General features: G+C 34.8%; 1 protein-coding gene across 2 annotated transcripts; it reads left to right on the forward strand.

The window, feature by feature from the left end:
- The first annotated feature begins 1767 nt into the window (after positions 1 to 1767).
- Positions 1768 to 17318, forward strand: LOC105777691 (callose synthase 5). 2 transcript variants are annotated; one of them, XM_052622623.1, is made up of 44 exons: positions 1768 to 1851; positions 2006 to 2075; positions 2211 to 2468; positions 2587 to 2687; positions 4551 to 4672; positions 4751 to 4847; positions 4963 to 5073; positions 5330 to 5458; positions 5564 to 5656; positions 5790 to 5881; positions 6014 to 6140; positions 6281 to 6418; positions 6495 to 6571; positions 6656 to 6728; positions 6792 to 6929; positions 7003 to 7117; positions 8111 to 8445; positions 8875 to 8927; positions 9042 to 9102; positions 9194 to 9275; positions 9369 to 9415; positions 9510 to 9596; positions 10152 to 10274; positions 10353 to 10451; positions 10648 to 10728; positions 10803 to 10963; positions 11117 to 11240; positions 11335 to 11429; positions 11535 to 11652; positions 11772 to 11923; positions 12191 to 12300; positions 12397 to 12519; positions 12620 to 12688; positions 13118 to 13307; positions 13398 to 13509; positions 13599 to 13718; positions 13804 to 13919; positions 14044 to 14127; positions 14538 to 14650; positions 14755 to 14984; positions 15245 to 16057; positions 16448 to 16498; positions 16593 to 16778; positions 16876 to 17318. In XM_052622623.1, exons 3-44 carry the CDS (start codon positions 2282 to 2284, stop codon positions 17104 to 17106), a joined length of 5766 nt encoding a protein of 1921 aa, XP_052478583.1. In that variant the 5' UTR covers positions 1768 to 1851; positions 2006 to 2075; positions 2211 to 2281; the 3' UTR covers positions 17107 to 17318. The 2 variants fall into 2 exon arrangements, with proteins under 2 accessions (XP_052478583.1, XP_052478584.1); XM_052622624.1 differs by having other exon boundaries at positions 6804 to 6929.
- The last annotated feature ends 8823 nt before the right edge of the window (positions 17319 to 26141 follow it).

A 26141-nucleotide genomic window follows, 5' to 3' on the forward strand; every position in this document is an offset into this window, starting at 1 on the left:
TCTAAATACCAAATATAATTAGACAGTTTGATAAATATAATTTTAATTTTTTAAAAATAAAATATTTAAAGGATAATGTTAAAAGTATAAAATAGAAATAATTGAAAATAATTCTATAAGTGATAAGTAAGTAACTCTTTCTATACTTATCATTTTCCACAACTTTTATAAACAAATTCTATCATTTGTTTTGTTTTCTTTTCATTTAACTCTTAAAAGAAACTGCTCACTAACTTTTTTTCATTTTATCTACAATAATAATTATCATTAAAAGAAACCATTCACTTAAAAATTAATTTAATTATAATTTATTTTTAAACTCTCAGAAAATTGTTTTTCAAAATATAATTATTTTTAATACATAATATTATTTTTTAAAAATTATTTTCTCCTTAGAATAGGTGAAATGAAATTTAGTTTTCACTGTTATTCAATTAAAAGCTAATCTAATAAAAAACTTACATATAGATTTTTTAAATGATAAAATATTCTTTATTAATCATTATATTATTAATTTTATATTAAAATAATATATTATGTTTATTAAATTTTAAATATTAAAAATAATTTTATGAAAGTTGATTTTTGTAAGGAAATGAGTAAAAATCTCTAAATATTGCACTCAAGATTTGATGTCAACTGGATTTCATTTCAAGAGAAACCCTTTGCCTTTATATCATAGGCTCATTCGAAATTATATTTGGTATTCATCTTAAGCCACACTTCATTATATTTAAATGTTTAATTTTGCATTAAAATTTAACATTTATATATTTTCATTCAATTAATAACTGAAAAATCATGAAAAAGATTTAAATAGCATTACTAATTTTGTTCATTCTCTAATTATGGCTAGATATTTTTTTATTGTTATAACATTTAAATTATTAAAATAAATATTATATTTTAATTATATTTAATAATTTAAATATTACTTTATAAGAAATAAAATATATTATTAAACAAATTAAAAATTAAACACGTAAAATCACATATATAATACATGTAACATAAAAATGAGTATAAATAAAAAGTATTCAAATTTTAATATAAAATGATAAATTAAGATATAACAACTATTTAAATAATAATGTCTAAATTTATATAAATTTAACTTGTATCAAAATAATGTTACATCCAAATAAAGCATACTATATCAAAAGTTTTGGTAAAAATCTCTCCAGTCCTTTTAATTTTAATATTGAGCAAATTGGTTTATTTCAAAAAAGTTAGAGAATTTAATCCTATTAATTTCAAAAGTGAGTAGCTAAGGACAATTAATCATAATGTTAACGTTTTTTTGTCTATTTTACATAAATTTGATTGGTATAATAACAAATTTAGCTCTCATAACTTACACATTCTATCAATCTGGTCATGATTTAACAAATTTAGCCCGCAATATTTTTGTAAATGTGCAAATGTTGAGGCTAAATTTGTTGAATTTTAGAATCAAAACCAAATTAATAAAATATGTAAGCATTGAGGGCTAAAATTGTTATTGTACCAATTAAAATCATATACAATGGATGAAAGAAATTACCACCATGATTAATTCTCCTTAATTGCTCAATTTCAAAATTGACATGGATTAAATTGCTCCAATTTTTTAAGAGGGACTAATTTACTCAATTTCAAAATTGGGAGGGACTGGAGATGTCTTTTTACCAAAGTTTTTCTTCTCGACTCCCTTTGCCAAACAAGGCTCTCACCCGGCCCCACTTATAATAGTGAAAAAGGGTAAACAGAAAGGAAAAGAAAATGAAAGAAAGAGTCAGTGTTATATTGGTAATTTGATATCATAGTGAGTTGTTTTCGGGGAGCCGAGAATTCAGGTGATATGTAAAAGAGGTATATAGCCGGTACTTGCATTGCATTCCGTTAATGACATTCTGTCAATATTCATTTTTTCATCAACTTTTCTCTCTCAATTTCTTTGTTTCTTTTCCACTCTTTCCCTCACAATTTCTCCTTTCTGATTCATTTTCTCTGAGTATCGTAACAGTGATATACTCTCCTCCTCCTCCCGCCCCTGGCTCAAGCCGTCTCTCGTCTTCAAGTTTCCGACAGAGCGGGTAATTTTTGAAACCCTAACCTAAACCTGATTATTGATTTCTACTTGACTCATGGGAGAGATGTTATCTGCTCTCTGATTCTGCATCTCTACGCTACATTTATTCATATATATCTTTCTTTTCTGTTTTCTGTAGGATTTTTGTGTAGCAGAGAGTTGAGAAGGCTTTGTTTCAAGCTAGCGAGTTAACTCGGTCGGTAGTACGTGATGGCGAATGCCGAAACGGGACCGCAAGGGCTGACAAGGCGGCCGTCGCGAAGCGCTTCGACCACAACGTTCTCCACGGAGGTGTTCGACAACGAGGTCGTTCCTTCGTCACTTAGTTCTTCCATCACTCCCATCCTCCGCATTGCCAAAGAGATCGAACTTGAACGCCCCCGTGTCGCATATCTTTGTACGTCTCAAAGCTTTCTTTTCTGTTATTTCATTATTTTCATTTTCATGCGTTAAGTTTTCTAAATCAAACTTTTCTTACTTTTTTATATAAAAAAATCCATTGCGAAACAAAACAGGTCGTCTCTATGCTTTTGACAAAGCAGATAGGTTGGATCCCAACTCCACCGGACGTGGAGTGAGGCAGTTCAAGACTGGTTTGCGGCAAAGATTAGAGAGAGTAAATTTATTGCATTTCTTCTATAATTTAGTTTTGTTTTATAGTAAGAGAAAATTATTAAAAAAATAATAATACCTGTGATTTGCCAGAAAAAAAAAAGGAAAAAAAACTGAAAAAAGAAACGATAATGTGACGTGCTCAATCACGTACAAACTCGAGTTTATCTACCTTGGTTGTTTGTTTTGCGTAATATTTTGGATAATATCTTGTGTGTTTGGATTTTATCTCTATAGGTCTTAGCGTGGTTTGGTAAAATTTACAGGTTGTGCTTGGATTTTTTGATAGATGATCTTATTAATATCTTAAATATATCTTAATAAGATGTATAATAATTCTCTAATCTCTTTCAGAATTTAAAAGCTCTGTTGACAAATAACTTTTTTTATTAATTTTAAACTGAATAAAAGTTTCTTAAATTAATTTTGACTTCTCTAATTACGCAAAAGATTAGTATTCCTTTTTTAAAGGAAGATTAGTATTTTTGAAGTACAGATGTCTTCCTCTTTTTCTTCAAATTCTTTTTATTTCCATTTGATCGGATACCGGACATTATATATTTAATTTTAATTAGTTTTTTTATTTATATGATCGGTTCGGTTTAAAAAAAACTACGAATTGATTAAATAAACACATTTAAATTAACTTAACTGATTTAAAACTGAACAAACCACACTTAATGAGTCAATTTACTTCTGTTTTCTGTCTTTTCCTAGGCTACTTGTGGGTGAAGTAAAAAATAAGAAAGAAAGAAATTGATTAAAGTAGTTGGCAGTTTTTTCTTTTTCTTTTTGTGCAAATAATTTTTTAGTTTTGAGTATTTAAATATCATATCAAATAATATTTTATTCTTTTATTTTTATTTATTTCAGATTTTTGTGTATCAATTTGAGATTTTTATTCCTTCTATTGCTTCACTTTTATTGATTGTCTATTTTATATTCCTACCGAACACAGTTAAATTCTCTCCTTGGCAAGGAGATACTGAATTCGGAGATTTTATAAAGTTACATTTTATAATTTTGTTTGCAATGTCTAATAAAAAGGAAAAGGGTATGCATATATATATATAAATTTTTAGGAGTTGAAGGAAATAAAATGGAGGGTTGATATTTTGTTTGGTTGTCACTTTCGATGTTTAATATTAGTACTCCAACTATGTAAGGAACTCCACCTTTCCTCTTTGTTCATGGTTGGTAGTTGGTACTTGGTTAGAGAATTGAATCCGCCAAGACAACAGATAGGGAATTTTTTTGCCTAGTAATTACTAGTAATCCATGCCAAAGGCTTTTGTCACCGTGTCAATCAGATGTTTAGGAGACACCACAACTTGAAATTTACGACCAAAAAGGGACTGCATTTAAATTAAGTTCCATACTAATTGTTCCTCTTACCAGTGCGGTACCGAAATTCTACTTGTTCCCGTGCCAGAGTGATGGGTCTTATTTTCTATGGAAACTATTGGATCTCATTCAAGGAAAATATTACTTGGAGATCAAGTTTAAGTTATCACTGATTGATTTTGATGTATGTTTGCATGAATACATCTATTTTCATCTTGTTTGTATGTATATGCTTATTTTGCACTTTATAAAAGCCATATACAATTTGGGCTTTTGGTTTTGGATATTCAATTGCTTTTAGCTAAGGTTTCTGTTGCCCTGTTTATCTGTTTCTTCTATTCTTTGGTGTGAGAAGATAACAACAATTAAACAAGGTTTGGTTGGTCTCCCTTCCATGTTTTATTTCATTCCAAGCATATCAAAATTTTTGCTACCATCATTCACAATCTCACAACTATAAGCATAACTTGATGGCACAAACATTTTTAGCATTTCACACCATGATTAATATTTTGGACTGTAGGATGATGCATCCAGTCTTGCCTCTCGAGTAGAAAAGAGTGATGCAGGGGAAATTGGGAGCTACTATAAACAATATTATGAACACTATGTTACAGCACTGGACCAGGGAGATAAGGCAGACAGGTAACTAATATCACAAGGGGTTTCCAATCCACAACACTTGAGAATGTCAACTAATTTCTTTTCCCGATTTGTTGACAGAGCTCAACTTGAGAAAGCTTACCAAACAGCTGGAGTGCTTTTTGAAGTTCTCTGTGCCGTTAATAACACTGAGAAAGTTGAAGAAGTTGCTCCCGAGGTTAGTCCTGTGTTTAGTAATTCCATCAAGTTTTTATTTACATTGAATAGCTGATTATAATATTGCCAATTTTGATGGCATAAAATGTAATTTCAAATGATATTTCCTCGGGTAGATCATGGCAACTGCCAAAGATGTTCAAGAAAAGAAGGAAATCTACACTCCCTACAACATTCTTCCTTTGGATGCTGCCGGTGCTTCACAGTCTATCATGCAGCTTGAGGAGGTAACAATTCATAGTATCATGTGTCATTCTGCTGATTAAGTGGCGGATCCAAAAAGAAATTGTCTGTGAGATCATATTTTATTAGCATGTGGAAAAGATATGCATACCTTAAATTATGAAGAAATTGATATAAAATTTCAGACACTTTGAACTAGCTCTACTCTGCTCTGCTGCTGTCTTGACTCAGTGTCATTCCAGCATCTTATTTGTTGGCGTATTGTTTTGGATGCTACTTGAACTTTACTTTAATATACAGGTTAAGGCTTCTGTGGTTGCACTAGGGAACATTCGTGGTTTGAACTGGCCTTCGGGATTTGATCCACAAAGGCAAAAGGCTGGAGACTTGGACCTTTTGGATTGGTTAAGAGCCATGTTCGGATTCCAGGTAAGTTTTTAACATCCCCACGCCCACGAGCCAGAAAAAGCCTTGTCGTTGAATGAATAAATGGTCTTCTTCAAATATCATGCATTTTGGCTTTCATCACTGCAGAGAGACAATGTCAGGAACATGAGGGAGCACTTGATTTTGCTGCTTGCCAATAATCATATAAGACTCCACCCCAAGCCCAAACCTCTTACTATGGTATGCACAGGTGTTTAATCTCTTTTTCGCGTGCCAGTGGTTACTGAAATTTCAAATGGAAGCCTAGATATAGTTTCACTTGTTCTTCTAAGTTTAAGCTTGTATACTGATTAAACTTATTTCTTTTATGTAGCTTGATGAACGAGCAGTTGATGCTGTTATGAGCAAGCTTTTTAAGAATTACAAAACATGGTGTAAATTCTTAGGACGTAAACATAGTTTAAGGTAAAAAATAACAACTTATACATCTAATTACTGGCGGATATTTCCGTACATTACTATTGTGCTCTTCAACTCTACTTTCTGTTAAATCGAAACAATTTGTGGTCTAATTTGTACTGACTCATTTATGTATAGGCTGCCTCAAGGCTCTCAAGAAATACAACAGAGGAAGATACTATATATGGGATTATATCTTCTCATCTGGGGTGAAGCAGCTAATGTCCGGTTCATGCCAGAATGTCTATGCTACATTTTTCATAATGTGAGTATTCTTCGAATATCTAATGCTACCCTTTTTCTTCTGTTCAACAAGGTTTTGCTTTTGTTCACCTATTATTGTTTCATTTCAACAAGAAATATGTAGTTTGTTGTATTTTGAATTACATCCCATGATGCTCTCAGATGGCACATGAACTCCATGGCCTGTTGGCTGGAAATGTTAGCATAGTGACTGGAGAAAATATCAAGCCCTCATATGGTGGAGATGATGAGGCTTTCTTGAGGAAGGTTGTGAAACCGATTTACTGTGTCATTGAAAGGGTATGCTTGATGACGAATTTTCTTGGACTTTGGATATTGTGTTCTAGATACAAATAAGGGAGTTCAAATATTGCAGGAAGCCGGAAAGAACAAAAATGGAACGGCTTCTCATGCAGACTGGTGTAATTATGATGATCTAAACGAGTATTTCTGGTTTGTATGGTTTTGATATAAAAATTTGATTGGTTTAAGGGTATCAATTTTAGTTCTAATTTAGTTATGGTGAATTCTTTTCAGGTCTTCTGATTGCTTCTCTCTTGGATGGCCTATGCGTGATGATGGTGACTTTTTCAAATCAACACGTGACACGGTAGTCCTTAGTGGTTGTCAGCACTTTTCCTAAATAAGCTAGTGACTGTGTTGCTTAATACAGCTACCATGCCAGGGAAAGAAGACTTCTCGAAGAAAATGTAGAAGCACCGGCAAATCAAATTTTGTTGAGATTAGAACATTTTGGCACCTCTTTCGAAGTTTTGATCGACTATGGACTTTTTATATTCTAGGTTTGCAGGTATTAAGATGTGACCTTTGCTCTTCGTTTTTGATTCTTGTACATATTAATATTCCAATATTTTTTTGTGCAGGTAATGATCATTATTGCATGGAGTGGAGCTTCGTTAACAGAAATCTTTCAAAAGGATTTATTGTATGATATATCCAGTATTTTCATCACAGCAGCCATTTTGCGTTTCATTCAGAGTATGATATTCTTACTTAAATTGCTGTCTTCTAGGAAGTTTATTTTCCTCCAGAATTTTATTTGCTTTGTGTCTTTGGCTTCTTAATAGCCAATTATTCTCTGAAATTTGCTAAGACTAGAATATTAATATTCAAGAGGTTGACTTCTATTGAGATGCTTAAGATGGTGCGAGCTTTTAATATTTTCTTTCCTCGAAGAATTTCAACATAGTTGAAACGCTTTTTTCTTCTGGTCATCAATATTATTGTATAACTAATAAACATGGAGCCATGACCGGAAAAGAAAGAAAGAAAGAAATGGATTATTGAATCTTCTTAATTGTCTGGTAAGCCATCAAAAGCAATTCTCAGTTTAGAATTACTAATGCAGCATCATATGTTAGCAACTTATTCCTTCATACAAATTATATTTTTAGTCTATTTGCACTATTCTTTTTCTTTGCTCCTCCCTATTTTTGTTTTCAGCTGACAGTTCGAAGAAGATTATGAAATTTAGAATCATTTAAAGCTATTCTATACACTGTACTTCTATGTGGTGGATTTTTGCATATTCTCTCTCTCTCTTTTTTTTTTTTTGGTTTTTTTCGTACATAAAATCCTGGAGGAAATAGGTTGCTCTAATCCCTGGGCAAGATGTGCGCTTGAAAAAGCTACATTTGTAGCGTTCGAGATTAGCACCAAAGAGGCTCAAACCAAGCGCATTTCATAGTAATTAATTGGAGCCACGAGCCAGCTCAGCCCATTGAGCCACCCCACGTTGGCTGTATTTCCTCTTTGTTAAACAACAGCATGGTTATCAAAGGCTTGTGTGTTTGTGTCTTTTTGAGTACGTGGGTTTGGGGGGAGGGGGATACACAATTTTTAAGTATCATGTTTAGCTTCACAACCATTATTTTCTGCGCTTGCTCTCTTTTTCACGTCCTTAACTTCTCCCCTGTGAGGGCAACTTCAAACTTTATATTTATTTTATAACTTTGCTGTACTTTGTTTCAGGTGTTTTGGACCTTGCTATCAACTTCCCAGGATATCATAGATGGAGGTTCACTGACGTTTTGAGAAACGTTCTGAAGATAGTAGTTAGTATTGCATGGGTCATCATTCTTCCTCTATTCTATGTGCGTGAACTCTCTTTTGTCCCTGAGAACGTTAAAGATATGCTATCGTTTCTTAATCAAGTAAAGGGCGTTTCTCCGCTATATGTCATGGCTGTGGCGCTATACTTGCTCCCAAATTTACTGACAGCTGCTCTGTTCATTTTTCCAATGCTCCGGCGTTGGATTGAAAACTCAGATTGGCACATTATTCGGTTACTGTTATGGTGGTCTCAGGTACTGAATATGTTTCATTTCCATATAGTTCATTGCTACGTTCTTATATCATATGAGAAGCATGAACTTGAAATCAGATATAGTCATAGCGATTAATATAGAATGGCTTTCACGTATCAGTTAGCAAAAGACCTGAATGTTGAGAAAAGCATATGAATTGAACTTCTATCTTAAGCTCAGTATATGTCATAGGGTCTAGTATTATCAATCTTGAAGAAAGCTACTCTTAATCTTATATTTCTAGTCTCACAAAATTCATCATGTTGTCTTTACAACATTTGGTCATTCATCTTTCCGATATGAATTTAAACCTACTTTTCTTTTTTACTGTTTTTAAATGAGATATGAATAGATAAAAAAAATTTATATCATCAAGCTATACCATCAGTTGTTTTGTGCCATCTCTTGATCGAGTTTCCCTGTGTGCAGCCTAGAGTTTATGTCGGGAGGGGAATACATGAAAGTCAGTTTGCGCTTATAAAGTAAGTATGAAAATAGATACACTACCTTGCGCCATGTAACAACACTTTCCAGTTATGTATTCCTTTTTTCAGTTGGTTGAAATTTCATTAAGTTTAAATATATTTCTCTTTCAGGTATACTCTGTTTTGGTTAATACTTTTGTGTGCCAAGTTTGCATTCAGCTATTTTGTCCAGGTGATCTTGGTTGTTCCTTTTATTTTGCCATTCAAAATAGAGAGTTCAGTCGTTGATTTCTATTTTAAACCCCTGCGCATTTTTCCTTCAGATAAAACCACTGGTGCAGCCAACAAAAGACATAATGAGCATTCATCGTGTTAAATATGCATGGCATGAATTTTTCCCAAATGGTGCTTGTTTCTTTTTCTCCCTTTTATTAGAATAAAATTTCTATTTTCTGCTTTATTTTTATTTTTTTGTTAATGGCTATCTTTTCATTTCAGCTGAGAACCACTTAGGAGTTGTGTCACTTTGGGCACCGGTAGTGTTGGTCTGTTACTATTTAGACCCTTTTTTATCCTTTCTATCAACTTACTATAGCATATCTGGTGAAAATGTCTTTTTACTTTTGGAATTTCTTGCAGGTTTATTTTATGGACACTCAAATTTGGTATTCTATTTTCTCAACTATATATGGTGGCGTTAGTGGGGCTTTTGATCGCCTTGGAGAGGTAATCCTTTGGAAACCATTTTGCTTTTATTTTAGAACTCCTTTCCCATCTTCTTTCTTGATCTACATTCACGTACTGTCCATGATTGTTGGACGTCATTTATCCGATTAGCTTATTTGCCCTTTACTTAATGTCCATTCTTTTCTGCAAAAAGCAAGACGCTGACCACGGCTAGATTGTTGGGCATCAAGTAGCGGTACTTGAGATAAATTATCTGTTTGGCAAAATTTGTTTTAGCTCTCTGTCGAATGGATGGACAATGAACCCAATTTTGAGAAACTCAACCTGGATTGTGAATTATGTCATCTAGGTTATTAGGCCTTGCCTCCCACATGAATACTTTTTCCTATGTTGTACTAGAATACTTTTTCCTATGACTGGAAACAATCATTAGTTTATATTTTCACTGCAGCCATGCAAGTTGCTTATGGAGTTTTTGGAGTAACTTTTGTAACTGGTCACATCAAGAACTGGCTTGTTAATATGCACCAACTTTACAACACTCCCACACAAAAAGTAAAGAGTTATTTGTTCTTTCACTCTTCTTTTCTTCAGATAAGAACTTTGGGCATGCTAAGATCACGGTTCCAGTCCCTGCCAGGTGCATTTAATGCATACTTGGTACCTACTGATAAATCGCGGAAGAGAGGATTCTCTTTATCAAAGCGATTTGCTAAGGTTAAACTTCTACTGACTCATTATATTGTTGTACAATGACATAAGCGATACTAATGATTGAATCATTGTCATGCACAGGTAACAGCAAACAGAAGAAGCGAAGCTGCAAAATTTGCTCAGCTATGGAATGAAGTAATTTGTAGTTTTCGTGAAGAAGACCTAATTAGTGACAGGAAAGTTCCCTTCCATAGATGTTTTAACTCGTATTCAATTTATTATGTTTTAATCTATATGCAGTTAAACTGGGTATTTCTTTAAAACGGGGAGGTGGGCCTTTTACTGGTTCCTTATACAAGGGTTTAAATGTATTTAGTTTATTTGCTTTACTCTACATGCAGTTTAACTAAAACTGTGTATTCTTTAAAACAGGGAGATGGACCTTCTACTGGTTCCTTATACATCAGATCCTAGCTTGAAACTGATTCAGTGGCCACCATTTTTGCTAGCAAGCAAGGTCCGCAAAGTCCCTTAAACTCGCATTTGGTTTAGTTGCTTTAGTTTGTGTTGACTCTATGTCTCCTTCTACAGATCCCAATTGCATTGGACATGGCAGCTCAGTTCCGTTCGAAGGACTCTGAACTTTGGAAGCGCATCTGTGCTGATGAATACATGAAATGTGCTGTAACTGAATGCTTTGAGTCTTTCAAACTTGTTCTAAACACTCTGGTGGTTGGAGAGAATGAGAAAAGGTTGTTAATTCTGTATTGATCTTAGTTTAACTTTTAAGGTTTTCCTTATGATTGATGTTGTTGCATTTTGAAACCATTAAATTCTGTTTAGTGTGTTAAATTATTCAGATTCAATGCTAGTATTTCTGATTGTACGTACCTATAATGTAACAGGACCATAAGAATTATTATAATGGAAATCGAGAGTAACATTTCGAAGAATACTCTTCTTGCAAATTTCAGAATGGCTCCTTTACCTGTCCTTTGGAAGAAATTTGTGGAGCTTGTGGGGATCTTGGTCAGTTTGATATGAGAAGTAATAAACATAATTATTTCTTCATTTTGCGGTTTTAGTTAATACCTTTTTGATCTTTTTTTTTTTTTTATTGCAGAAAGATGGTGATCCCTCTAAAAAGGATGCTGTGGTTTTCTTGCTGCAAGATATGTTAGAAGTGGTGACCCGTGATATGATGGTCAACGAGATACGGTTAGTGAACTCTGTTTTGCAGAATATGGAAAAAAATGTTCTCTAGAGGTTGCCTTTTTCTACACAAGCTTAATTCCCTTCCTTTTTTCTTGTCATATTGTACAGCGAATTAGTAGAGCTAGGACATAGTAACAAGGAATCGGGAAGGCAACTTTTTGCTGGCACTGAAGAAAAACCTGCTCTAGTGTTCCCTCCCGTGCTAACTGCACATTGGGTAGAACAGGTACATTATGCAATAAAATAAAATAACGGATATTACTTGAAGCACAAATAATAGTTCAAAGAACTTCTATTTGATAGGAATCTTTGACATTTTCTAACAACAAATGTCCCACGTTTTAGATACGACGTCTTCATATCCTTCTAACAATCAAAGAATCTGGCATTGATATACCATCAAATCTTGAGGCACGTAGAAGGATTGCATTCTTTGCAAATTCATTGTTTATGGATATGCCACGTGCTCCTCGAGTTCGTAACATGCTCTCGTTCAGGTATTCTATGTTTGCTTAATGTAGTCATCGAATATATGTTCTGGTTACATGTCTCATGATCCTTTTGAAGGTAAATTTACTTTCTTGGCATACTATTTCGATTGCACTTTTTTTTTTTTGAAAGACATAGCACATAAAATTGCTAATGCAGTTCTGACATTTTGCCGTGGAAACGTGATTGTGTTCTTCTGTGTCTTAGCATATGCTGAAGTCTACTCCACCCCCCCCCCCTTTGAATAATTGAATTCATCTTCTTGCCATTGTCAGTGTCCTGACTCCATACTATAGTGAAGAGACTGTCTATTCCAAAACTGAACTTGAGATGGAAAATGAGGATGGTGTATCTATCATTTTCTATCTGCAGAAAATATTTCCAGGTTCGTTATATTGTAAACTTCCATAATATCGTTTCTTGTGATTTCCTTTTTCTTTTAGATAACTTCAATGTTATATCTGTTATTGGCTTCGTTTAGATGAGTGGAACAACTTTACTGAGCGACTCAACTGTAAGGAGAGTGAGATTTGGGAAAATGACGAAAAAATCTTGCAGCTTCGCCACTGGGTCTCCTTGAGGGGACAAACTCTGTGCAGGACAGGTGCTTGATGCTTTAGTTTCTCTCTTTAATTCATTATTTCCTATCTTGACTAATTTATCTATTTGTGTATCCCTCTCCCGAATGATCATTGGAACTGCAGTCAGAGGAATGATGTATTACAGACGAGCTTTGAAAATTCAGGCTTTTCTCGACATGGCTACTGAAAATGGTATGTTCTTTTAATAGCCAGACTCAGAGGTCTTTTCAGGTCGTTCGTCTTCCATGCAAGCTGATTATAATGAGAATAGGGAAATTATGCTCTGATATTATTAGTTTAGTTGATTGAGTACTCATTCAATAGCACGTGGTAAGCACCAAATACCCTGACCTGTATTGGGTAACTCCTATCACCAACTTTATTGACCAAAAAAGTAAAATTATGGACAAGGAAATCTATTTTTTAAACCCTAAACTCCAATATAAAACCCTGATTCCAAAACCATAAAACGTTATTCCTTAACCCTAATATCTAATTATTAAACCACTATTCATAAATCCTAATTTTTAAACCATAAACCCTATTAAAAACTTTACTTCCTGATACATAGATACTAATTCCTTAACCCTTAACCCTTAACCTTGACTCTTGTCTGAGTAGAAATATTAGAAGGATACAAAGCCATCTTAACTGCACCTGATGAAGATAAGAGAAGCCAGAAATCCCTGTATGCCCAGTTGGAGGCAGTGGCTGATCTTAAATTTACTTATGTTGCTACCTGTCAAAACTATGGAAATCAAAAAAGGAATGGAGACCGTCGTGCAACTGACATCCTGAATTTGATGGTTAAGTAAGTACCTAATCTAATAATATATTTCTTTAGGTCTTTTTGTTTGACATCTTGAACTCTCTCCCTTTCTAACTCCTTTTTCTTATACAGTAATCCCTCGCTTCGTGTGGCATACATTGACGAAGTTGAAGAAAGGGAAGGTGGAAGAGCACAGAAGGTTTGCTATTCTGTACTGGTTAAAGGTGTTGATAGTCTTGACCAGGTATCCATCCTTATAAACTGCATATAGAATAACCTGTGTCATTACAGTGCCACCATAATTGCTGACTAGTGTTTTTATCTTCTTTGAAGGAACTCTATCGGATAAAGTTGCCAGGAAATGCAAAGTTAGGAGAAGGAAAACCTGAAAATCAGAATCATGCTTTAATATTTACTCGTGGAGAAGCTCTTCAAACCATTGATATGAATCAGGTAAGGCCATAAAGGTTTGTGATTATCTAAGTAGTAACGGCTTTTTGCAGTAGATCGAATGACATTTAGCGCCAATATTGTTCAGGACAATTACTTGGAAGAAGCATTCAAAATGCGTAATCTTTTGGAAGAATTTAATGAGGATCATGGAGTAAGACCACCTACAATTTTAGGAGTTCGAGAGCATATCTTTACGGGGAGGTCTGACTGAACATTAATACTTGCTTATTTGGTTATTTGCTTGGTCTTGTTTGTCATATCTGCTAACTCCTTACGTGAACATCTGGGGGTTTAACTTTTATGCTTTGGAATCGCTATTATGCAGCGTCTCTTCTCTAGCTTGGTTCATGTCAAATCAAGAAACAAGCTTTGTCACCATTGGTCAAAGAGTTCTTGCAAGACCACTAAAGTATGTTTTCATCTTACTTTCCTCTTCCTATAATCGAATCAAGGCTATTATGTCATGACAAAAGCGCTATCAACAATTATTTATTTATTTTTTAAACTATATTGCCGAGAGAATACTTTATGATATGAACGGAAGTGCATTTTCATTTATAACAGGTAATAATTGTAATCGATATATTGTTAGCATATAAGTGGTAGATACGAAAACTTTAGAAATAAATATAAGCACCCTATCCGAACCTTCATCCCTTTGTCTGTAGTTTTACTTTATAGGACAGCAAGCCACGCCGAAACCACCGCATATGAGCTATATTGAGTTTCTTACGCATTGTTTAATGCAAGTGATCTCGAAGTTGGTTCCAGTGTATGATTTGATATACTTAGAAAAAAAATTTTGTTCGTGGGTTTTAGGGTTCGTTTCCATTATGGTCATCCAGATGTGTTCGATAGAATCTTCCATATAACCCGTGGAGGCATCAGCAAAGGTTCTCGTGGCATCAACTTGAGTGAGGACATCTTTGCTGGTAATGATCTTAAATCAGTTAAACTACTGTGTCTTCAGTGAGTTTATATTTATATATGAATATACTATCTTTTTTTTATCTAATATTTATTGTACTTTTAACAGGTTTTAACTCAACCCTGAGACGAGGGAACATTACTCATCATGAATATATTCAGGTTGGGAAAGGTAGGGACGTTGGGTTAAACCAAATTTCACTTTTTGAAGCGAAAGTGGCTTGTGGTAACGGGGAGCAGACACTCAGCAGAGACATCTACAGATTAGGCCATCGATTTGACTTTTTTCGCATGTTGTCCTGCTACTTTACTACTGTTGGATTTTATTTCAGCTCAATGGTAATTCTTTATCCTTGCAAGATTCAACTCGTGATTAATCTAATTAAATAAAAGTAGAGTAGATTGTCTAGTCATTTAAATCATCATAACTTTGGAAGTGCTAGTCTATGAAAACATTAAACATATGGAGAGTCCCTGCAATGAGAGCTTAAGATTAATTAGAAAGTTAGTAATTGTTAGGGTTTTTTGTTTTTTTTGTTTTTGACTCTTTTATGTTACCTTTTCAGAGCTAATGTGAATCCCTTCCTGTTATTGTGCAGTTGGTTGTCTTTACAGTCTACTTTTTCTTGTATGGAAGACTTTATTTGTCATTAAGTGGTTTAGAGCAGGCAATACTTAAGTATGCTTCAGCTAAGGGAAATGATTCTCTTAAGGCAGCCATGGCTTCGCAGTCTATAGTTCAATTAGGCGTTTTAACAGTACTACCCATGGTAATGGAGATTGGATTGGAGAGAGGATTTAGAACTGCATTAGGTGACATCATAATCATGCAGCTTCAGTTGGCATCTGTGTTCTTCACTTTCTCCCTTGGAACAAGAGTCCATTACTTTGGGCGCACTATTTTGCATGGTGGGGCTAAATACAGAGCAACAGGGCGTGGTTTTGTGGTGCGGCATGAGAAATTCGCAGAGAACTACCGCTTGTACTCAAGAAGCCACTTTGTAAAAGGGCTGGAGCTAATGGTATTGCTTATATGTTACAAGATTTATGGTTCTGCAGCAAGTGGAGCCGTCTCTTATGCACTCCTCTCATTTTCAATGTGGTTCTTAGTCTTATCCTGGCTGTTTGCTCCTTTCCTTCTGAATCCATCGGGATTTGAATGGCAAAAGATAGTAGAAGATTGGGAAGATTGGTCAAAGTGGATTAGTTGCAGAGGTGGTATTGGAGTTCCCTCAGTTAAGAGCTGGGAATCTTGGTGGGAGGAAGAACAGGAGCACCTGCGCCACACCGGGTTTATGGGATGTCTTGTTGAGATTATTCTTTCTATACGTTTCTTCATTTACCAGTATGGAATTGTGTATCATCTAAACATGACCACCAGTATCAGACAAGGTATTCGGCAGAGCATTGTGGTGAGTATTAGTATCAGTCCATCAGCTTCTAATCTAGTATCTTAAATTTCTTTTAAGGTTAAAAGCTATTTTCAAATTTTAGTCTTGTACTAAATTCTCTTTGATTAATCTAACATGCAATCATTTAGGAGAAAAAAGACCTCAAGATTTTTTACATTCTATTGCTTCCCTTAGGATGCATGCGTGACGGTAATGCTTATTAAGGATGAATCCCATGGTAGATAGCGAACAGAGTAGACTATTGTCGTGTCATTTGGAAAAGATGACAATATTTCTACAAGTTGAATTCTGTAACACTGCTACATAATTGAAAGATCTTGTATTTAAGGGTTGCTAATCTGTAAATACCAAGAATGTTCATAAAGTTGCTTTTTTTGTTCTTGGTTTTAGGTTTATTGTCTTTCCTGGCTGGTCATTGTTGGCGTGTTGATTATTTTAAAGGTGAGACTCGAAACCCCATAAAATCATTCCAAAACGAGAATCATCCCTTGGTTGGCTTTCTAAAAGAAACTGACGCCACATTTTAAATTTGCAGATAGTGTCCATGGGTAGGATGAAGTTCAGTGCGGATTTCCAGCTAATGTTCAGACTTGTTAAGCTAGTCATGTTTGTGGGGAGTATAGTCACTATTGCAATGCTGTTTTATTTCCTTGATCTCACAATTGGAGATATCTTTCAGAGCATACTGGCCTTTGTGCCGACAGGGTGGGCTCTTCTGCAGGTACGTGCTGGCGCTAATTATTTGTCATTTCTATACTCTATCAATGGATGAACATTGGGTTTAATTTAGTTGTGTTGAAATGTTGATGAATGATCAGATATCACAAGCATGCCGGACAGTGGTGAAGGGAATAGGAATGTGGGGGTCAGTGAAGGCCCTAGCAAGAGGGTACGAATACATGATGGGGGTGTTGCTGTTTGCACCAATAACTATATTAGCATGGTTCCCCTTCGTCTCAGAATTCCAGACCAGGCTGCTATTCAACCAAGCTTTCAGCCGAGGCCTTCAAATCCAACGAATTCTGGCTGGTAGCAAGATGCAAGCCTAAAAAAATAAGATTGTTGTTTTATGAACTTCGGCTTTTACACGAATTTGATTTTGGAAAGGAGAAGATTAGCTTTCAACAATATGATTCCTCTAACAAGATTACTTAACACCTCACTTGTAATATTAAATGCTTACGTTTGGTTCAACAAGTCAGAATGGTTGATACTTGTGTTTGGTTGCGTTTAGTGCGTGAATGTGAGATTGTTTACCAAATTGGTCTTTGAACAGAAGGATAATATTAGAGTAGGTGGCGTCATTTCTTTTTCAAGCAATACAATACCAAACGAACGAGTACAGTTCTTTAAATCAAGTTATTCCCAATATAAATTTTTGATCAGGAGAAGCTATACTGTTGGCCACTTAAGCATTTGTTGAGTTGGAGTTCATATGTAGATGGATTATGGACTCAGATGCATCTGATTAATCTAGTTTCTTTGTTTATTGCTTTTATGGGGGGTATAACATATTTACTATTAAGATTTTTTAAAGAAGCCCAGAAGAGGAGATTGTTAGAACATTAACAATGTTGGTTCACTTTTAGAGCTATTATTGTAACATTACTTATAACACTGGGATTATCAATTTATGACATTGTTCTAGAACTGACAATTTTGATTTGTATCTTTTATTATTTGTTATTTATTTCGAGATCATGCAGGAAACATTAAAATTTATTTGTAAAAAAAATCTAAATATGCTTTAGAGTATATGAATCGATTAAGAATGCTTGGTCTAAAATTCGATGAAGATATTCACTTTGTTTATCAGATACTGTCTGAGTTGATATGTGGAGGTTATTATAGGATTTGAGTTTCATAAAATGTGATATGTATTTGAAGGATAATTACGTAGATATTTTGGAGATATAGTATCTGGTTATACTCACGTATAAAAGGCTATGACATCCTTCCGGTTCAACAATCGAGTGAAAGTGAAGCACAAATCAACTAACTAACATTTACTTTTCATATCTAATTCACTTATTTAATTTACCAATTATCATTTAAATAATTCTTTAAAACATTTAATGATATTAATACCATAACTTGGCTTTAATATGATATTTTCATTCCAGCATATATAGTTTATTCACAGATTGTATAACTTATTTCAATACATAATCTTAGTTCTCTATATTCTTACTTATCAACCTAATTTCATATCCTCTCTAAACTCAATTAATACTTTAATATTTATATATCAAGTTTCTTGCCATTTACAATCTTATGATTAATTGTTGACACCATTTTTTTGATAAAACGGGGTCGACTTGGGTTTTGAAAAATGAAAACGAATATAGGAGTCGCCACCAATCTTTTTTGATGAGGTGTGATCGGGTCACCTTAAAAAGTGGTTGTTTTTAATAAACGGTTTAGATTTATTAAAATAATGCTTTTGGTCCATGAAATTCAAAAAGATGGGTTCGGGAGTCGATTACGCACGAGGAAGGATTAGCACCCTCGTAACGCCCAAAATTGGTACCTAGTTGATTACTTAATGTCTTAGTGTCGAAAATTGAAAACTTTAAAGAGATTTAAAATACGATCCTTTATTAAAAAACTTTTATAAATCAAATTACCCGTTAAGACCCTCTCATTTCGGAGAGAGAAAATGTCACACCCAATAAGTTAGGGCATGATATTTCACCTCCTCAAAAATGAGCTTGTCCAAAAAACTCGTATAGTAAAATTTAAAAGGATATTCAATTATTTAAGTCAGATGAAGAAATCGCGGCTCAATACGTTAGGGCACAATTTCTCAAAATTCTAAACATTGAATATTTCCTTTATTAATTTTTAGAAAAAATCCTCATCTCGAGAAAACGTGTCACATCCAATGCATTAGGACCCGACGTATTGAATTCCCGATAATGAGCTTTTTATTTATTTATTTTGATTAAAGAGCATTCTCGATTATTTAGATTCAACGAAGAAAATTGAAACCCAATACGTTAGGGCTTAATTCTCTCGAAAATCTCAAATACCGAGTGTTGCCTTTATTTTTTTCAAAATTTTCTTTTTATGAATTTGGGTAAAATTGATGACGGAATAACAATTATGATAATCCAAGTAAAAATAATATGAGCGGACAAGAAAGATAAATAAATAAGATGACGAATATATAAAAAATCAATCATGTATACACAATAACAAGTAAATAAACAAATAAAAACTCAAGCATTTAGAAAATAATAATCATAATATAAATAAATAAATAAATGAACACCAAGTGAAGCCATTATAACAACAAAGCAAATAGATGAAATTATAAAATATATATATATATATATATATATATATATACATGTATAAAAGAAATATATGTGTATAACAAAGTTTATAATTAAAGGATAAAATGGGTAAATACTAATAATAGCCGTAATAATAATATTTTGAAAGTATATAAAAAACTTGAAGTAAATAATAAATAATTAAATAATATAATTAGATAAATATAGGTATATAAGAAATAAACGAATAAAATAAAATATAAAATATAAAAAGGTAATGCGAAACTAATTCATGAAATAATATAATAATAATGAATATATAAATAAAAGGGAGATAAAAACTAATAATAATAAGCAATAATAAATATAATAGTAATATCAAATTCGTTGATTTTAATGATAAAATAACCAAAATAACAAAAAAAGGGGGCTAAATTGGATTTTAAAATAAAATTCGGGGTTTTAAACGCAAATAAACAAAAAAAGGGTCCCCGGGGACCAAAATCTAAGCGCTCAAAGAACAGAGGGCTGGATGGGAAAATATCCCAAGCCCTATGCGCAGCGTTTTGACGCAGACTGAAATGAAATGCACGGAAAATTACGCGGCTAAATTTAAGAAAATAAGAGGGACCACATTGCACTACAGTGTGAAAACGGAAGGACCTGGCGCATAAACATCCCATTTACCGCAGAAACACGCGGATTCTGAGGGTGGACGGGTCGGGTCACGGGTAAGGGCCAAAACGACGTCGTTTTGGCACCTGACCCCTCTTGCAAAAACGGCGTCGTTTCATGCTTCTTTAAATACTAAAATTTGTCTAAAAAAAATTCACTTTCATCCTTTTCAAAAAAAAAACAAAGGAATTTTCTCTCAACCCCCTTTTTTCAGGCCTGTAGCCCCGATTAAGTGCCGCCGTGTCGGCCACCATGGCTCCGCCGCGTCTCTGCCGTAGGTGGTGGCCGGAGCAACAAAAAACTGGGTTTTTAACCCTACTTCAAAAGCCGAATAAAGGTCGAGCCTTCATGAACCAATGGCCAAAGGTAAAGATCCCCGCGCCTTCTCTCGGTCCGAGTTTGGCGACGGAGAACCACCCTCCGACAGAGAGTCACGGGGCGTCTCCGGTAAGTTTTTCTTTTCCTTTTATTTACTATTTTTGTTTATAAAAAAAAGAAGATGATGAAAAAAATAAATAAATAAATAAAAAGATGATGATGAAAAAAAATAAATAAAAAGCTGAAATCAAAGGGGAAAAAAACCAATCACCTTGAATTTTTTTGTTTTTATTTTCTCAATGTTCGTAACAAACAAAAAAGGAAGAAGAGTCCCTTCTTCTTTACAGCATATTCGGCTTTAGCCGAAAGAAAAATAAAAAATCCCCTCATTTCCTTTACAATATTCGGCTTTATAGCTGAAAGCAAAGAAAAAGAAAAAAGTCCAATGTTTGCTACTATTGCTGTTGTCTTTCTTTATTGTTTGCAAGTGATTGACGTGGCAAGTAGGCATGGCGGTGGTGTGACAGACGTGCGGCGGCCTGGTGTCAGAAGCAGGTGGTGGCCAGGAACTAGGGTTTCAGTATCTGAAACCCTAGTCTGACTAGCTGTTGGGTCTGATGGGTATTTGGGCTTCAATTTTGGGCTGTTTAGGTTAGTTATTGGGCTAGTGTTTAGGTTGGGTTTGATTTGGTGTGGGCTCGGGCTAAATTTGGGTTTTACAACTACCCCTCTTTGCTTCATTGTCGTGTAACGGGAATGAAGCAAAGACTAAGAAAGACCAAATTTGCCCGGTCTCGCCAAGTCTTGACTTCTCTTGACGCTTCTCTTCAAGTAGCTTTATTTCAATCCACTGTGTCTTGTTGCTTCGATCCACTCCACTACACTTTAGTAAAATATGACTTGTAGCTTCAATCTACTCTGCTGCAACTTCAGGGGGATGAGGTTTTGGTTTTAGTCAGCTCCACTGCAACGTCAGGGAGATAAGACTTGCTATCTTCGGTTTGATCCACTGCAACTTCAGGGAGATAAGACTTGGTATGATAAGATTTAATCCAATCCTCTACAATTTCAAAGGTATGGGATTCATCGCTCGAATCAACTCCACTATAACTTCAGGGAGATAGGATTAGTAGCTTCAGTATGCTCCACTACAAGTTTAGGGAGATAAGAATTGTATCTTCAACCTGCTCCACTGTAACTTCAGGGAGATAAGACTTATTGTTTCAACCTGCTCCACTGCGACTGCAGGGAGATAAGGTTCGATTTGATAAGATCTGCTATCTACAGTCTGCTCCACTACAACTTTCGAGAGATAAGACTTGTTATGGTAAATTCAATCCAACCTACTGCAACTTCAAAGGTATAGGATTCATTATTTTGATCCGCTCCACTGCAACTTTAGGGAGATAAGACTTATCGTGATCTACTCTACTGCAACTTCAGAGAGATAAGATCTGTTATCTTTAATCTATTCTACTGCAACCTCAGTGAGATAAGACTTGTAGATTCAATAAAGTCTGATGCGATCTGCTCTACTGCAACTTCGGAGAGATAAGATCTATCATTTTAATCCGCTTCACTGCAACTTTAGGAAGATAGGACTAGTAACTTCAATCTGCTCCACTGCAACTTTAGAGAGATAAGATCTATAATTTATAGCCTTAATCTGTTCCACTGCAACTTCAGGAAAATAAGATTTGCTATCTTCAGTCTGCTCTACTGTAACTTCAGGGAGATAAGACTCATAATTTCAACCTGCCCCACTGCAACTTTAGGGAGATGAGATTTGATATGATCTACTCTACTATAACTTCAGAGAGATAGGATCGGTATTTTATAGCTTCAATCTGTTTCACTGCAACTTCAGGGAAATAAGATTCGCTATCTTTAGTCTGCTCCACTGCAACTTCAGTGAGATAAGACTCGTAATTTCAACCTGCCCCATTACAACTTCAGGGAGATGAAGTTTGATATGATCTGCTCTACTACAACTTCAAAGAGATAAGATCGGTAATTTATATCTTCAATCTGTTCCACTGCAACTTCAGGGAAATAAGGTTTGATAAGATCTATAGTCTACTCCACTGTAACTTCAGGGAGATAAGGCTGGTGCTTTCAATCTGCTTTACTGCCAGTATAGGAAGACAAGATCTACAATTTTCAACCTACTCCACTACTGCTCAGGGAGATAAGGTGGCTTAAATCTGCTTCCTTACTACCTTGGGAAGATAAGATTCGCTGTCTTCGATCTGCTCCACTACTGCTTAGGAAGACAGGATCTTCAGTCTTTAACCTACTCCACTGTTGCTCAGGGAGATAAGGCTAGTGCTTTCGATCTACTTCGCTGCCAGTACAGGAAGATAAGATCTACTGTTTTTAGTCTACTCCGCTATAATTTCAGGGAGATAAGACTTGATATGATGACTTCAATCTATCCCACTTCAACTTCAGGGGTATGGGTAACATCATTGATCTGTTCTCTGGAGAACATGACCTGTAGAATCCATTTCATGGACCTATTTATACCTAGCGATTAGGATGTCGTGATTAAAATGAATAAAATAGTCCTCACTAGATATGTATGAATGATATTTGCATGAATGCAGAAATGTCATGAGAATGATCCCTCTTTAATGGTTAGGTTGTCATTGCTCTCAACAAGGCTTTAATGCCGTCAGAATGCTATCTTGTCCGATTGGTAACGCTAGTATCTTACCTAACCGGATTGCCCCCACTGTAAACCTCCAAGTTCAATCCACTGGATGTAAACTTTGTACCATCTTTCTCCCACTATAACCCAAGGGTAGAAAGATCTAGCATTTTCTCAATCCTCTCCTACTACAATTCAAAAGGTATAGGATGTGAAGCTCCTTGGTCTTTGCACCATTCTCAGGGTGTCGTACCAAATGTTTATGCACAATTGTAAAAAAATTGTCTCCGAGAAAACCTCTTCTTATTACTCGGTGATTATTGCTTGTTTGTTTATTGAAGCTTTGTTACCAACACGACATCTTGTCTTTTTGTTCAACCAATGTTTTGACAACAAAATTTGAATGGATAGTCTTAATTTAGACTTTTCCTTCTTAGACATTTCAACCTTTAAACTTGGTGTGTTCTAAACAATAGTCATGTTTCAGGTTCCTGTACTATTTAAAAACTTCTAGAGTAATATGCAAAACTTCCTTTTTGAAAGTTTTATTAGTCCATTAATCATTATTCCAATGCAACATGCTTACAAAATATCATAACAATGAGAAAAATAGAATTGATTTGGGAGCATGGCTCGAAATGAATAAATTATTAAGGATAGGAAAAATAAAAGAGGAATGGATTGAGAACACGTATCTCGAAAAAAATAAAGTATTCCAATAATAACAAATTCAACATAAATAGTATGAAGACTAGGTGCCCCAGATATCACAGCTTGAACTTCTTTGTACAAACTTTCTGAAGACCATTCTGAGTTTGACATATGTTTAGGAGATCTACAGTACTTTGTTGATACCCCAAGTTGTTGCCACCCTTTCCTGTTGATTCAGGTATAGCAAGATCACCACATGCCCCAATCTGATCAAAGTTTGAGCTGCTCTAATCACCTCATATCCTATTTTGATCAAAATTTGAGTCGCCCTTTTTCGGGTTTTCAACTCAAATCCCCTTTGGTCTCAAGGTGCCCTTTGCGGGTTTTCACCTTGACCTCTCATTTTTCTTTTTATTCTTTTTCCTTTTTTTTGACTCAAAGCGCCATTTGCAGGTTTTCACCTTAGTCTTTCTTTTTTTTTTAGAACTCAATGCGTCCTTTGCTTGTTTTTACCTTGGTTTCTTCCTTTTTAGGTAAAATCCTTCTTGACTGAATCTGAATTCACAAGATTGGGCAAGTCTTTGGCATCCATCTTGGTCAATATCAGTGCTTCTCCAGAACAGACCTTCTTTACAACATAAGGTTCCTTCCAATTTGGAATCCACTTTCCCTTAAAATCTTTTTGTATAAGAAGAATCTTTTTGAACATTAGGTCCCCCTCGTGAAATTCTCTAGGATGAACCTCTTTATCGTAAGCTCGCATCATCTGACCATGACGGATAGCTTTTAACATTCCATAAACCAATGGGTCAAGTGTTACCCCGGTAAAGGTTCTGGCCGACGTTTGATGAGCATAGAGGGTGAATGGTAACTTCTTTATACCAATCTTTACAAATCTCAGTCATCTTTCTCACAATCATTGTTTTATTTTTTTTAGCTGCCTACGGCGTCTGATCTTTGAACAGAATATAAACTTTTGACATTGTCCTTTTTGGCATTCTTTATCGGCGTCTGATCTCTCTTTTTTTTTGAAATCGAAATTTAATGATTTCGACCTTGTAACATTGGTATATGAAGCTATTTCCACCCTCTTAATGAAGTAATCGAAGACCGCAAAAATGAATCGATATTGGCTAAAAGCTTTTGACGAGATTAGCCCCACCACATCCATGCCCCACATATGGAAATTTTATGAAGAAATGGAGGGGGCACATAGGTTTTATCTTCCTCAAATTGGTATTTACGGCATAACTGATGTAATCCCCTTCCATGGTGGACCAGCAATACTAAAACCTTATGATTAACTTGGCTATCATAAAACTATTTGTATGTGTCCATCTGACACAATTATGGACCTTTTAGCCTTAACAGCATCCCCAGGTCTTAGTAAGCCAGACATATCTTGATATGATCGTGTGAAATCATCTTTGAATTTTTAGAATAATTTAATGACGTTTCGCTTTGTTTCAACGATAAGACAAGCTCCAATCTCTTTCTCTTCTCTTAGGCTCACAATTTCCACTTGATTCCTTATAAGGCAGGATCTATTTATTGACTTGTTCTACCATTCTTAACAAGTCTGGAAATAGGCTACAATCTATGTCATCTTCAAAGTCATGAGATCCCTCTAAACACATGTCTCGCTCAAAAAGAGATTCTGAGTCTATAGTAGCGTCACTCATGTCGTTGATATTCAGGGACCTATTGTAGGTACAAAAAAATATACAAAGAATGTATAAATTTATGAATAATTATTTGTACAATATGGTTATGAATGAAAGAATGATTTGGAAGAAAATTCAAAAGAATGAAAGAATAAAAAATGATTACTCGTAAAGAATGAAAGAATATTGGCTCAAAATGATTGCAAAGATGTATTAAAATAATGACGTTCAGACATAAGCCTATTTCACAAAGGAGTTCCTATTGCCTCAAGGCTGAAAGCAACAAGTGTGTTCTGAACATTACTCTAAGTAGGCTCTAAACACTACAGGGATTTCTTCTGCAGTCCAATTATTTAGAACACTTCCAGGTTTATAAGGGCGGATATCTAACAAGGTCCCTTTTCAGTTGCCTTCATGTATGGCATTGATGTGAACAATTCCCTCCTTTTTCATACATCGTATTCACCCCATTATCAATGTGATTGGGTAACGGATTGTCTGCACTGGATGAATCATCAAATTTGACAATGCCCATACTGACGAGCCTTTTAACCAACTTTTTAAAGGTAGTACAATTTTCTATGGAATGCCCCGTAATTCCCGCATGATAGTCACATTGCGTATTCATGTCGTACCATTTGGGGTACGGAGGTTGTAAAGGCTTCAAGTAGAAAGGGGAAACAACATGTGCGTCAAATAAAATCTGATACAGCTCCTGGTACAATATTGGGATTAGCGCAAATTGGGGCTTCTCGATGTTTTTCTTTGTGCCAGATTCTTGTCTTTGGGAGACCTGATGGCTAGTGGTTTTTATCTTTGACTGGTCCACAATGATTGGTTTTGAGTAG

Source organism: Gossypium raimondii, chromosome 10 (genome assembly GCF_025698545.1).
Source record: "Gossypium raimondii isolate GPD5lz chromosome 10, ASM2569854v1, whole genome shotgun sequence".
Taxonomy (NCBI): domain Eukaryota; kingdom Viridiplantae; phylum Streptophyta; class Magnoliopsida; order Malvales; family Malvaceae; genus Gossypium; species Gossypium raimondii.